The 14,332-nt window shown below is 40.9% G+C and overlaps 1 protein-coding gene across 2 annotated transcripts in view; it reads right to left on the bottom strand.

Annotated features, from left to right (window-relative positions):
• Positions 1-2,389: 2,389 nt before the first annotated feature.
• FAM47E (family with sequence similarity 47 member E) overlaps positions 2,390-14,332 on the bottom strand; it is a 57,575-nt gene continuing 45,632 nt past the window's right edge. The window contains exons 8-9 of one of the 2 annotated variants that reach the window (XM_020988436.2): positions 6,034-6,059; positions 2,390-3,181 (exon numbers count right to left, since the gene is read on the bottom strand). In XM_020988436.2, coding sequence (XP_020844095.1) covers positions 3,091-3,181; positions 6,034-6,059 — 117 coding nt within the window. In that variant the 3' untranslated portion in view covers positions 2,390-3,090. The remainder of the gene's footprint in view (positions 3,182-6,033; positions 6,060-14,332) is intronic. The other variant, XM_020988437.2, reaches the window with a different exon arrangement.

Below are 14,332 nucleotides of genomic sequence, written 5' to 3'. Positions count from 1 at the left end.
AAGTTAGAGCTAAATTTTACTTTTTCCCATTCCAAAACAGAATTTAGTGTACATAGTATTTTCCACCAAAGTTCAATATTAATTATTAAGGTCTCTTGCCCCCTCAAGTAATCCAGAAGCATTTAATGATGCTGCTTTCATTGCACTTAAAGACTGGATTTCTTGGTCTGAGAATCAAAGCAACACAAAATGACAAAAAAGAACAAAATTGGATCCTGATGATGTTCAAACATCAACATTTTTTTCAGATTCTTTCCCAGGGAAGTCAATGGCTAACAGGACCTAACAAGCACTGATTGGTGGCTCTCCCACCATTTGGTATGCACAAAATCTAAAATCCCAAGTTACACATCATTTCAACAGCACTAACAGATTACGTATTAGTCTTCTTGGAATATTTATTGTGGGGGGAAGAAAGCAAAAAATCTTTTACAGTTACATTCATCTTTCAAAAAACACTGTCACTAAAGATTTTTATATAAAATGTCTACCACATTTGTCAGAACTGCAGCAATTTTGTGTGTCATTTCTGATTCGTTGCAGTGGTTTGAACTTTTGGCAAGTTGGCATCCAAGCAGCTGTTGTAATAAGATTCCCAAACCCAAGAAATAAATGAGTAGGGTAACTTATTTTTCAATCGACAAAATCAGTAAACGATCAAGGACTAGGAAGATATCACAATAAGAAAACTTAGCTTTCTTCTTTAGAGTTCCATTAAAAGTTACTTCTTCTAGTCACAGCCACTTCCTAAAAGCAAGGGTTTCCCCACCCCACCCAATCCTCAGTACTCTTCAAAGACGTGGTACCATGGGTTTCAAACAGTCCTCCACAAAGATCAAATCACAAACACAAACACAAAACACACATATGCATTATATGCCACATTTGATGTGATTTGCCCATGAGCCACTGAGATTTCTTCTCTGCCCCAGTTAAGGTGACCAAATAAATTTTATTTTTAAAAAATATATCAGTGTGAAGACCACTGAAGTGTGTGTGTGTGTGTGTGTGAGTGTGTGTGTGTGTGTGTGTGTGTAGGGGGTATAGATCTGAGTTGCTTAGCTTTAGTAAGAACATTAAACTGTGAGGTGTTCTTTGACACAAGGCAACAGGCATGCCATGTTGAACATTCAATCAATTTTCAAATGTAATGTGATATGAAAATATCTCTGATTTCTATTGGCGACAGTCACAGGTAGTGGTAAATAGCAACTGTTTCTGTTCAGGCCAGGAACTCTGAGGGTCTTCCCTTCCCTGACTGATTCTTTTGTGAAGGTAAACTAGGCTATCTTTTACCTCAATTCTTACCTAGCCTTAATCACAAAATGGGTGTTGCCTCAGAAAAACAGACCTGGGAAAGACCTTAGCTTACAAAGGGCAAGGTCTCACATTGCATCCCGGGCCATCGCCAGTTGTCCTGACCTGTCTTGTCACTGGACTCTGATGACTCTGGAGGAGTGAGGCTGATGATTTTGCACAGCCCTGCCTCACTTTAATCCAATTCACTTGCAAGTCAAGACATCACTGTCATGCTTGATCCTCTCTGATAATGAAGGACAAACAGCAATATCACAGGTAGTGCTAATACTGCTGTGGTTTGTCACCGATGTTTGTAATTGAAGGCAAGGCTCAATTTCAGTTAGAGGTTAGTGAAAATAAACCTGTAATTTTTTTCCCATCCAAGTTCTCAGATCCTCTGAAATCTATGCAGAGACCTGTTGGGGACCTGTGGGCTGCAAGTTAAGAAGCCCTGCTCCAAGACATAGTCATGCCCAAGTTAGAGAGCATTTGCCATGAGTTCCTCACAGTGATGAAATCACGGGTCAGGAAGAAAAAAAATGATCAGCAGCACCTGTCAGCTTCAGTCAGCCCTGAAGATTCTGTCTTCACAGGATAGGATGGACTGAACCCAGAAATAAACCTTTCTGGAGAGCAGGCACACAGGGGCTGCCCCAGCTTCAAATTTCACAGAGGCGTTCTCCAAATCCAACCGTCAGCAAGCAATTTTCTCATCTGAATTCTAGAACAGACTTAAGTTGATGCCCAAAAGAAAAAATAAAACAATCCCCAAAGGAAAATTTTGAAGTTTTCATTCTAGAGAACATTCAGCATGCCAGACATGCCACAGACTATATGACTTAGGATCTCTGTTAAAGTCTCTGTGACCTTACATCATAGGCTAAGACAGAAATCTGTTGCTAAGACAAACATTTCTTCAAAAGAAAAACAAAATCATGGCAAGTGATGGTCAGGATGAAACCAAGAGGAGAGAACACACACACACACACACACACACACACACACACACACACACACATCTACTTCTACATGTTTACATAAATACTGTATATATCCAGTGTAAAAAAAAATGCCAATTAACTTGCCTCAAAAGGCTGTTGGGTAGTTTTAATGAGTTAAATAGCAGTAATAGAGTTTATAAAATACAAAGTTTGCAATGCACTTTACAAATATCATCTCATTTTATCCTCACAAGAACCTTGGGAAGTAGGCACCATTATTATCCCTATATTTTAGATGAGGAAACAGAGGCAGAGAGTAGGTGACTTGCCCACAGCCTTACATCTACTAAGAGGCAGCATTTTTGTTTTGTTTTGTTTTTTGGCAAGGCAACTGGGGTTAAGTGACTTGCCCAGAGTCACGCAGCTAGTGTTATGTGTCTGAGGCTGGATTTGAACTCAGGTACTCCTGACTCCAAGGCCAGTGCTCTAACCACTGCACCACCTAGCTGCCCCAAGAGGCAGCATTTGAACTTAGGTCTTCTTGACCCGGAGTCCAAGACTCTACTGCATCACCTCACCACCTCTATGAAGGTCACACAGCCAGTAGTGAAGGGGAATTTGAAGCTAGGTCACAGTCATTCCACTGTCCTATATGGGATGTGTTCTCTGCAGTAACAGCTACCTTTCACATTGCCAAACAAAAGCTGGATAACAACCTTTAATGGGTGTGCTAATGACCAAGTTTATTTAATGATTTTAAAAACAAAGAAGGAGAGGGAAAAACGGGGAGAAGAAAAATCCTTCTGCTTCCTATGTCTTCCTGGCTTGAGTCTCTAATTGGCCTTTGGCTTCAGATGCAGCTGTAGTGGCTTCCCTGAGGCCTTGTGACTGCTCTCCGGGGGGCTTTTGTCTTCCTTCTTGGCAAACAGTCTTGAGAGGAACTAGTGATGCCCCAAAAAAGAAGCAAGTGGAAGCATTAGTCTGATGAGTACTTCCCCAATACACACAGACAGGTACACATGCACAGATGTGCATGTCCAAACACACACAGATACACAGACACACATACAGACACACAGACACACACATCTAGACCCAGACCCAGACACACACACACCCAGATACACAAACACACAAACACACTCACACCATTTCCCCTTCCTGCCCTCCTCTGATTTTATTTGGCTTGTCAGGATGTAGTCACAGAGAAAGAAGCAAAAATCCACTAATTATTCATATTAGCCCATTTTGTACCAGGGCCCAATTTTGTCCAAATCATCCCTATAATTGGCAACCTACTCAAGTGAGTAAAGAAGGGTGGGGGAATATTAATACTTATAAAGTTGATAATGTGACAGCATATCACTGAGAGCTGGGGAGGGGGGGGGAGAGAGAGAGAGAGAGAGAAGAGAGAGAGAGAGAGTGTGTGTGTGTGTGTGTGTGTGTGTGTGTGTGTGTGTGTGGCTATCTCTGTGTATGGGTGTGGAGAGGGTGTGGGTGTGTGTAAGAATGGAGAGACAGCACCTTATAATGGAACAAACGTTGGACTTATAATAGAAAACCTAGTGAAAGCCAGCATAACACAATGGAAAAAAAGCTGACTATTGAGTGACAGGCTCTGGGTTCCAATTTTGACTCTGCTGTTTACCACTTGTATAACTGGGAAGTCACTCCCCTCTGAGGCCTGTTTCCCCATCTGTAAAATGAGACGAGTTGAACAAGGTGGCCTTTATAGGCCCTTCCAACTTTAGATCTTTGGTGCTATGATCCTTTGGTCAGGTGCTATGGATTCGAAATCAGGAGATGGGGTGCCTCCATTTGCTAGCTGTAACACCTCAGCAAGCTAGAGTCTGTCTTTGAATTTGGACTCAGGTCTTCCTGACTCCAGGGGCAGTGCTCTATTCACTACAGTGGAACTTAGCTGCCATATCAATGTTGATAGACCCATGAAATAATAAAACAGGCTGATGCATGAGTGTTTATGCAAATGAAGAAACAGCAATACCATGTATAACTAATAGACAACTGTAGCTACAGGACTTGCATAACATTAGCATATAATCAAGTAACTATATTTCAGTGCATGTTATAATTAACATGAGTACCACTGGATACATGCAATTACATGCAAGTCACATGTTACATGGGTAAACATTAGTTTCACCTGTAGCATTTTAGTTGATCTGGGTACAAGTCAAAACAGATTCTCCATTTTCTATCAGTGGGTTTCCATCACTTCCTGGTGCCAGGGTTCCCCTTTTGTGCACCCCCTTCAGCTTATTTTTACCTACTGTCTTCCCCCATTAGATTGTAAACTGCTTGAGGACAGGGAACTATCTTTTCCTTATTTGTCTTCCCAGTACTTGGCACAAATGGTTATTGAATTGAGTTTATGTGTCAAGCACTGTGCTGGCTGCTGGGGCTGCAAATACAAAGAAGAAAACAACTCCTACCCACACCGAGTTTACATTCTAATGGAGGAGATGGCAAATATGTGTAAAAATGCATGCAATGTAAGTCTAAAGTGAATAAATACAGCCATATTCAACCTAGTTAAATACAAGATAGCTTGGGAGGGGAAGAATTAGGAAAGTCTTTACTCAGGTATTAGATGGTGCTTGAACTGCATCTTAGAAGAAGACAGAAACTCTGGGAGATGGAGGTAAGTGGGGAAGGCATTCCAGGCATGTGGAAAAGACAGTGCAAAGCCATGGAGATGGGAGATGGTATATTCCTTGGGAGGAAGAGAAAAGACAAGACTTGAGAGTGCAGGAGGGGGAGTCGTGCCCAGAGAAGCTGAAAAGCTAGCTCGGAGACAGGTTGGGTAGGCTATTAAAAGCTAAACAGATTTTATCCTAGGGACGAAAGGAAGCCAATAGAATTTATAGAGTAAGGGAGTCACATGGTCAGATATGCATTTAAGACAAACTTTTGGCAGCATATATAGGATGGACTGGAGTGGGGAGAGACCTGGGATGAGATGACCGATTAAAAAGCTGCTGTAAAAACCTGAAGAAGAGTTGAGGAGAAAGTAGTGTCATGGAAACCCAGAGAGGAAGGAGAGGGTGGACAACAGTGTGTCAAATGAGGCAGACAAGTCAAGAAAGTGAAAACTGAGGAAAAAACATCACCAAACGTGACAACTAAGAGATCATTGGTAACTGAGAAAAGTAGTTTCAGTTGAGCAGTGAAATTGGAAGTTCCATTTCAAAAGATTAAGGAGGTGGTATGGTAGATACAGTACTGGCCTTGGAATTTTGAGGACCTGAGTTCAAATCTGTCCTCAGATACTAACTAGCTGTATGACCCTAACCCTTATTGCCTCAAAAAACAAAAAAGGCCAACAAATGAAAGAGAAGAAAGTAATAAGTATAGACAACTTTTTCAATGAATTGGCTGAGGAAGGGAGGAGGGATATAGCATGATGTCTTTAGGGAACGATAAGGTCTAATAGAGGTTTTTTAAGGATGGAGAAGTCTTGGGAATATTTGAAGGCTGTAAGAAAGGAATTGGTTGATAGAAAGAGGTCAAAGATTTGAGAGTTGAATGTTTCTAGATGCAATCCATAGGAGAAGATGAAAGAGCATAGAATCAAGTGCACATGTAGATGGGTTAGTTTTAGGATGGAGAAGGGTCACCAGTTTTTTTAAGGAAGTAGGGGAAAAGAGAGTAGAGTGAGGGATTATGTCAAAGGGTTTTGAGGTAGAAGATGAAACTCATCTCAATATAGTCCATGAGGTAGCCATCAAGAATGACGAGGATCCAGCAAAGTTAATTCACCATAATCACTTACTGCCAAGGGGTGATTTGGTTGGATTCCTAAATGAAAAAGTGAAGAAAAGTCATGAACATTTCCCCCAGCCATTAAATGAAAGAGACCACCCCTGAGCAGCACAAGGACTGCCTAAATCAAACCCTGGCTCAGACAGTAACATCTACAATGAAGGAAACATTGTATACTGTAACCCAACAGACTTGCCTAGGCCTAGTTTTATTATTAAAAGTAGTAGAGTGAACCTCAGGGGAGTAAATAACTTTCCTGCCTAGAATTTCAGCTGTAGGTACTTTTAGGGAAAGAGCAGTAACAGCTAGCTAGCCCAGACTCTCTCCTATAAGTACAGGCTTCAGAAATTAATTCTGATGCAGACTATGATCAGTCCACATTATCAACTAGTCAGTCAACCAGCATTTGCTAAGTGCTTACTTACTATGTTCCAGGCATTGTGCTAAGTACTGGGGATTTTTTAAAAAATGGGCATAAACAGTCCCTGCCCTCAAGGACCTCACAGTCTAAGCGGGGAGATATTACACAAACTGGAAATCAGACTGGTGGAAAGTAGGTTTAAACCAAATCCTATACCATATACTACAATAATCTAAATATAAAAGGTCACATCATTTAAAAAAAATAGAGGACAGTAAGCAGAGATACCTTTCACAACTATAGCTAGGGAGGGAAATTATTAAAAGATAAAGTAGATAATTTTTACTACATTAAATTAAAAAACTTTGGCACAAAGTACTTTGGCTAGGATAAGAAAAAAAGTTGTTAATTGGGAGGAAACTTCTCATCAAATATCTCTGATGAAAGTCTAATATCCAAGATGATAAAATTGACATAAATATATAAGATCAAGAGCCATTCCTGAATGGGTGAGTGGTAAAAAGGTAGGAGTGGGCACTTTTAAAAAGAAGAAATGCAAGCTATTAGCAATCGCGTGAAAGCATGCTACAAAGACCCAATAAGAGAAATGCAAATTAAAATTCTTCTGAATTTCTCCTTTCATTCATCAGAAGGGCAAAAATGAACAAAGACAGCAATGGAAAATTTTGGAGGGGCAAGAGGAAAACACACATGTCAATTCACTATTGTAGATACAGATCAGTCTAATAAATTCTGGAAAACAAATTGAAGCTATTCGTGAAAAGTCACTAATTTGTACTTGCCCTTTATTCTAGTGATACTGGCACTGGGCACAAAACATCAAAAATTTCATATATACAAAAATATTTACACATCCCATTTTGTGATAGCAAAAAACTGGAAACAAAGTTGATTCCCATCAAATGGGAATAGCTGAACAAATTGTGGGATATTTAATGTAAATTATGTATTTAATTTGGGAATTTTAATGTGAAAATGTTATTGTCAAGAAGCAATGAATATGAAATTTGGGAAGATTTCTATGAACTTATACGGAATGAAGTAAGCAGAATCAAGAAAATGATTTATACAGGGAGTGCAATAATGTAAAAGAAAATATCACTCAAAGATGTCAGAACTCCGCCTAAAATAATGATCAAACTTGCTCCTGAGTGAGGCGAAACGTTCCTTCCTCCTCTTGGCAGAGAGGAAGTGAAATGTGGGTAAGGAATGAGGCACATTATTAGACATGGACAATATTTGGTTTCTTTTGTTTAAAAGCACTTATTTCTTATGTAACCCTGCATACCACCTGCTAATGATTCTGCCAAGAAGAAATAACCCTGGATCCCTGGCAGTGACTTCTGCTGCCGAGGGGGAAGCCTGTGGATTGGATCAGAGGAGGCAGTTTATGCCGTGAACCAAAGAGAAGCTGTATCATGAAGAGACAACATTGTTTTCTCTCCATTCTGGGAAAAAGAAAGTATCCAAAGTTTTGAGTTGGAAGTTATTTGGACAGTGTCAATGTCTGCCCCAGGGACTTAAGGACTTGAACCGTGGCAGGGAAAAAGCAGGTGGCAGCATAATGTTAAGAGAAAGGGGGAGGGAGAGGGAGAGAGGGAGAGGGAGAGAGAGAGAGAGAGAGAGAGAGAGAGAGAGAGAGAGAGAGAGAGAGAGAGAGAGAGAGAGAGAGAGAGAGAGAGAGGAGAAAAAGAGAGAGACACAGAGAAACACAGAGACAGAGACAGACAGAGACAGAGAGACAGATAGAGAGAGATAGAGACAGAGAGACAGACAGAGACAGGGAGACAGAGACCAAGAAAGAGATAGAGACAGAGATAGACAGAAAGACAAAGAGAGAGACATAGACACACAGAGAGACACACACATGGAATAGGGGGGTGAGAGAGAAAGAGAGAGAGAGGGAGAGAGAGACAGAGAGACAGGGAGAAAGACAGAGAGAGGTACAGAGAGAGACAGAGAGAGAGACAGAGAGAGAGAGAGACAGAGACAGAGAGAGAGAGAGAGAGAGAGAGAGAGAGAGAGAGAGAGAGAGAGACAGAGATAGACAGAATGACAAAGGGAGAGAGACAGACACAGAGAGAGACACACACACACAGAGAAAGAGAGAGAAGAGAAGGAGAGAGAGAGAGAGGCAGACAGAGACAGAGATACACACAGAGACAGACAGACACAGAGAGAGAGAGAGAGAGAGAGAGAGAGAGAGAGAGAGAGAGAGACAGAGAGAGAGAGAGACTTTGATGAATTAAGCCAGTGAGCAATGCTTGTGTGTGGGTTTTAATGACTCAGTCTCCCCAGCGCATCCAGGTCAGAAGTCCGGGGATTATTCCTAGGCCTGGTCCCACTCTGATCAGCTTTGTCTTGCTGTTTCTGACTTGTGCTGATTTACCCCCCTTTGGCTTTAAACTGCCCCCTCCTAGGGGCTCTCTATGTTAGTACTGAATTTAGTGTGGGCACTCCCACTGACTTAGCTCCCTGCAGCTAAGAACTCCTGAGCTCAAGAGATTCACCAGCCTCACTCAGCCTTTCAGTAGAGAAGCTCACAGGCATGTGCCACCATTCCTAGCTTGTGCTTATATTTTAAATAGAGATTAAGAGTACGGTATTGAGTTGACTCCATGGACAGGCAATCCACTTCTGCCTGGTCAAATTTCTGGCTGAAAGGTACCTGGTCTGTTTTTCTCTGAGAGCTAGAGAATGGGACCTTCCAGATCCTATCTAAATTTACCCCTGAATACCTATTTCTCAGGCCCCTGGAGCCTCCCTGGTCCTGTAGCTTCAGTTATGGCCTGTGGCATGATTTTTATTATACACAGAAAAAATCAAATTTGGCTGGGTAACCCTGAAGAGACAACCCCATTAGGGGGATGTCTGACATGGGAATCAGTGATGAATGCCAGATTTCACTCAGATGCTGCAAGCATCTGTCAAGGTCACACAGCTTTCCCAGAACATCATCTGAGGTGCCACGGCCCAGAGTTACTTAAAGGACTAGAGAGAACGTTTGGGGTTTGGATTTTAATTAATTAATAAATTACAATAATACACTAATTAATACATTTGACAATTTTTTGTTCAGTGCAAATAAAAATCCAGAAGGATTGTTATGACCTGTGATGGTCACAAAGAATGGGCCCACAGGGTCAAGAGGGGGAACTCATGTGAATATTGCACAGGGCTAGCAAACTAGTGCCAACTGCAGAAAGCTGCCACTGTCTTTGGAAGGAGAGGTGGTCATTTCTTTGACAAGCATTTATTATGTGTCAGGCACTGCACTTAACACTTTACAAATATTATCTCATTTGATCCTCACAACAACCCTGGGAGGTAGATGCTATTATTATCCTCATTTTACAGTTGAGGAAACTGAGGCAGGCAGAGGTTAAATGACTTGTCCAGGATCACACTGGTAGGAAATGTCTGAGGGCAGATTTCAGCTCAGGTTTTCCCAGTCCAAGTCCTGGACCGCCTCCCCAAAATGGGGTATCAAAACGACAAAAAGAGGTGCCATAGTTCTCTACTGGAACACGAAAGCAACAGGCTTTGATTCAGTGAATTTTGATTAACAGCTAAAGGCCACAAATGGATCTGGGGAGGAATGGAAAGGAGATTAATCATGCTTAATCTGTGGACTCTGGTCTTTTCCACTGGCTGGCCCCATGCCTAGAACCTCATCTCCACTCCCGGCTTCCTCAGGCTCTGAGCGACATTTCAGCTCAATAAGCTGTTCCTGGTGCCTTCCCGCTTTGATGATTCTTGGTGTGACCTGCCTACCTCTTGTTTGCACACAGCTGTTTACGTATCATCTCCCCATTTAGACCATGAACTCCCTCAAGACAGGGCCTATTTGTCTTTCTTTGTCTCTCCAGTGCTTAATACAGTCCCTGGCACATAGTAGGCACTCAATAAATGCTTATTGACTTGACTTGAAGTGGGATTGGGAAGAAGTGTGGAAAGTGATTAATAAATTCATGAACAAGTGGCATCCATATACTCAATAATGCCCTAAAAAGTAAATGGAGAGGGGGCAGCTAGGTGGCACAATGGACAGAGCACTGGCCCTGAATGCAGGAAGACCTGAGTTCAAATCTGGCCTCAGACACATAACACTTAACTAGCTGTGTGACCTTGGGCGAGTCACTTAACCCCATTGCCTAGCCCAAAAAAAAAAAAAAGAAAGAAAAGAAAAAGGAAAAAAAGTAAATGGAGAGGGGACCAAGAGAAAGAATTCCATTCTGGTAGACATCACAAATGTCAAGGAAGTAGGTGACTCAGGACAAAGGGTTCCCTTAGCGGTTGCAGAACCAGAAGAGTTAAAAATGATGGGGGGGAAAAACTGTAGAGTTCATCAAATTAGTCTAAAAACTGACGTTAGTCCCGAGGGTGTGAGTTGGAGTGTCTTGATTTGGCACAAGGCTTTGTGAAATACCAAAGACACAGATGAGATATGGCCCCACTCTAGGCTCAGGCCTGCCCAGATAGCCAGGGGCTCGAAGCCGCAGATGAGTAAGGGACTGGCCATGTTGTTCTTCCCAATCCAACTCTCCAGACCAGCCCTCACGCTCCAAACTGGGCTAGAAGAGGCCTGAGCAAGCAGGGATCACCCTTTTAGCACCCATGCAATTCCTGTTCAGCAGCGAATTAAAGGACTTTTTGTCACCAAAGACTCTTGAGATATCACTGCTGACGGTAAACAGAGGATATCTGTTTGTTCTCTAAAAAGAGTGTGTGTGTGGGAAGGGCAGAGCCCCTTTATCACTCTTGCCCAGAAGCAGGCTTGCCCCAGACTTCCATGCACTTAACTGGAATGTTGGCTGAGCGTGAATCAAGGGTATATTGGGGGGGGTGGGGAGGGAAAAGGAGGGGCTATAATCAAGTTTCTGGTGATTTTAAAAACAAAAATAAAAACAGAACAAAACCTCATATAAATGTAGATAAATTTTAAACAGTACTCTTCCATAATTAGAATAGCAATCAAGAAAGGAAATGAAAAAAGCTATGGTTCTTGTGGCCTTAAAAAAGTCAGAGCAAGCTCTGAGAAGAGTCATGCCTGGCAAGAGAGAAGACAGACAGCTAAGAAGGGAAAGCCTCGCTCTGCAGATGGAATGAATCACTGCTTGCCTTTCCCAGAGTTCAATTGTCAGGAGGTGTTGGGTTTCAGTATACTGCATCAGGAAGTGACAGTGTTGTAAAAAACAAAACAAAACAAAAAACGGAGTAAATACACTGTAAGAATGGAGATTATAAATGAGTTGCTTAAGAATGACTCAAAGATGAAATTATAGAAACTAGAAATTGTATGACATTAACATAGAATACATAGTTTTATACAATGGAGTTAAAGTACTTCTTAGGGGCAAATTTATTTCTCTAACTGCATATATTAACAAAAGAGAAAAAGAGAAGATGAATTAGCTATTTTCAGCTTACAAATTAGAAAAACCAAAAAATTAATAGTACTCCAAAGCATAAAAGATCAAAGGGGAAATAAATAGAATTAAAAGCAAAAATTTGGAATGAATCAATCAATGAGCATTCATTAAATGCTAAGCACTTCATTATGTTTGCATCTTGTTTTCTTCATGTCTAACTCTTCATGACCCCATTTGGAGTTTTCTTGGCAGAGATACTGGAACATCGTGCCATTTCCTTCTCCAGATCATTTTAAAGATGAGGAAACTGAGGAAACAGGGTTAAGTGACTCGCCCAGGGTCACCCAGCTAGTAAGTGTCTGAGGCTGGATTTGAACTCAAGTTATCTTGACTCCAAGCCCAGCCCTCTATCCACTGCACCACCTAGCTGCCCTATAGACTGAGAGCACTGTGCTAGGTGTTGGAAATACAATTTCCAAAGGGAAAGAGTCTCCACCCTGTAGGAGCTTCTGCTAAAGGGACATACTATGTTAATAAGTAAGCAATTACGAACAAGAACATATTGAATACATAAAAAATAAACACACAGTGCTGGGCAGGCAACAACTGGGGGAATTCAGAAAAATCCTTTTGAAGGAGGTTGTACTTGAGCTGAGCCTTGAAGGTGCTGAGAGTTCAAGAGGTAATGAAGAGAAAGGAGAGATAAATTACCTAAATAAAAAATGGGAGGGGAAATATCGTGAATAGTGAAGGAATGAAAACGATCATTAGAGAACGCTCAAAGAACTTGGGATTTTTGTTAGGATAAGGAACTCTTTTGATTAGTTAAATAAGGTACTGAAAATGAAAAATGGGAAATGGACAAAAGACATGACTTTAATAATGCCTATAATATTTTAATCTAGAAGTTAAACCAATGTAAATTAATTACCAGAGTAAGAAGACCAAAAAAGCTAAGGAATCATCTTAGGCAGCAAACACTTTCCTTCTTTGCTATATCTCTATCTATCTATCTATCTATAGAGAAAGAGAGACAAAGAGACAGAGAGACAGAGAGAGATCAAGACCGAGACAAAGAGATGACTGTGAAGGGCGTCACAAAGTTAGGATATAAACTTGTCTGTAAAAGGCTTACAGAGAAGGATGGTTATGAACAGTATCATCTCATAAAGCAGAGGGGAAAAGTCCAGGGTAAAACCAGCCCAAAGAAATCATCTAAGTAAAGTCATCCCAAGGATATTCAGGGATGAAAATGAAAAGAGGACTATAAATAGAAGAAAACTGGAAAAGATTTACAAAAATGATGATAATGGTTTTCTCCATCAAGGATACTGAAACCACCATATTTGGACCCTAACATTACAGATGCTTACAGAGGAATTATTAATGACACTAATAATGAATACAGCCCAGGGCCCTGAGTCAGGGCGACCTGAGTTCAAATCTGGCCTTAGACACTTCCTGGCTGTGTGATCCTGGGCAAGTCATTTAACCTCTGTTTGCCTCAGTTTCCTCATCTGTAAAATGGGGATAATAATAGCCCCTATCTCTCAAGGTCATTGTGAGGATAAAATGAGATAACAATTGTAAAGCACTTGCCACAGTGCCTAGCACATAGTAAATGCTGTATAAATGTTAGTTATTATTACTCTTTACTATAGTGATAACAAAATTAACAAGGTCAGTTTTCAAAACTCCCAAGCAGAAGTGAATGCCATTCTTAGGTCTGAAATCTTCATTTCCACTCCCTACCAGTATTTCACAGATGTACCTGAATGTCTTTCTAGAGACGAACTCTCCAGGACTTCACTTTCAGAACCTTATGGAGAAAAGAGGAAGTTATCTAATTGCCCCATGCTCCTGGTAGACAAGTTAAGTGAAAGCCCTCTGGCGCTCTTTGCTTCAACAGAATAATCACCAGAGATTCAGAGGTCAGTACCATATCTGATGTCTTCTTTCAGGGTTCACTTGTCTCCAGTTAGTCTAAAAGGAGTGACTACCCCCAAGCTTTTACTATAAGCCTAACTTCTCCTGGAGATCACAACCACTAGCATTTCTGACATCTTTCTCATAAAGCACACCATTTCTTTATTTCAAATATCCTTGTCATGAGTGTCTGTTGAGTGGGGAATGGCTCAACAAATTATGACAAATAAATGGAATGAGACACTACCATGCCATAAAAAAGTGATGAAGCAGATGGTTTCAGAGAAACCTTGGAAGACTTATGTGAACTGATGCAAAAATGAAGTGAGCAGAAACAGAACAATTTCTAAAACAGCAATGACATTGTAAAAACAAACAACTTTGAAAGACTCAAGACCTCTGATCAACACAATAGCCAATCATAATTCCAAAGAACTCGTGACAGAACAGGTTATTCACTTCCTGACAGTGTGTCTTATGTTATTGCAATATTTACTTTGTTGTAGTGGTCTGGTCTGGAACTGAATCTACAGTATCTCTGAGTATTCCTGTATATCATAGGAGTAAGTTACTAAATATTTATTAAGTACCAACTATGTGCCATGTACAAAGAAAAGCAAATAGAAGTT

This window comes from Phascolarctos cinereus, unplaced genomic scaffold (genome assembly GCF_003287225.1).
Source record: "Phascolarctos cinereus isolate Bilbo 61053 unplaced genomic scaffold, phaCin_HiC Scaffold_9;HRSCAF=440, whole genome shotgun sequence".
Classification (NCBI taxonomy): Eukaryota; Metazoa; Chordata; class Mammalia; order Diprotodontia; family Phascolarctidae; genus Phascolarctos; species Phascolarctos cinereus.
The sequence above is the reverse complement of the archived record's forward strand: the minus strand, read 5'-3'. Positions and strand labels throughout refer to the sequence as shown.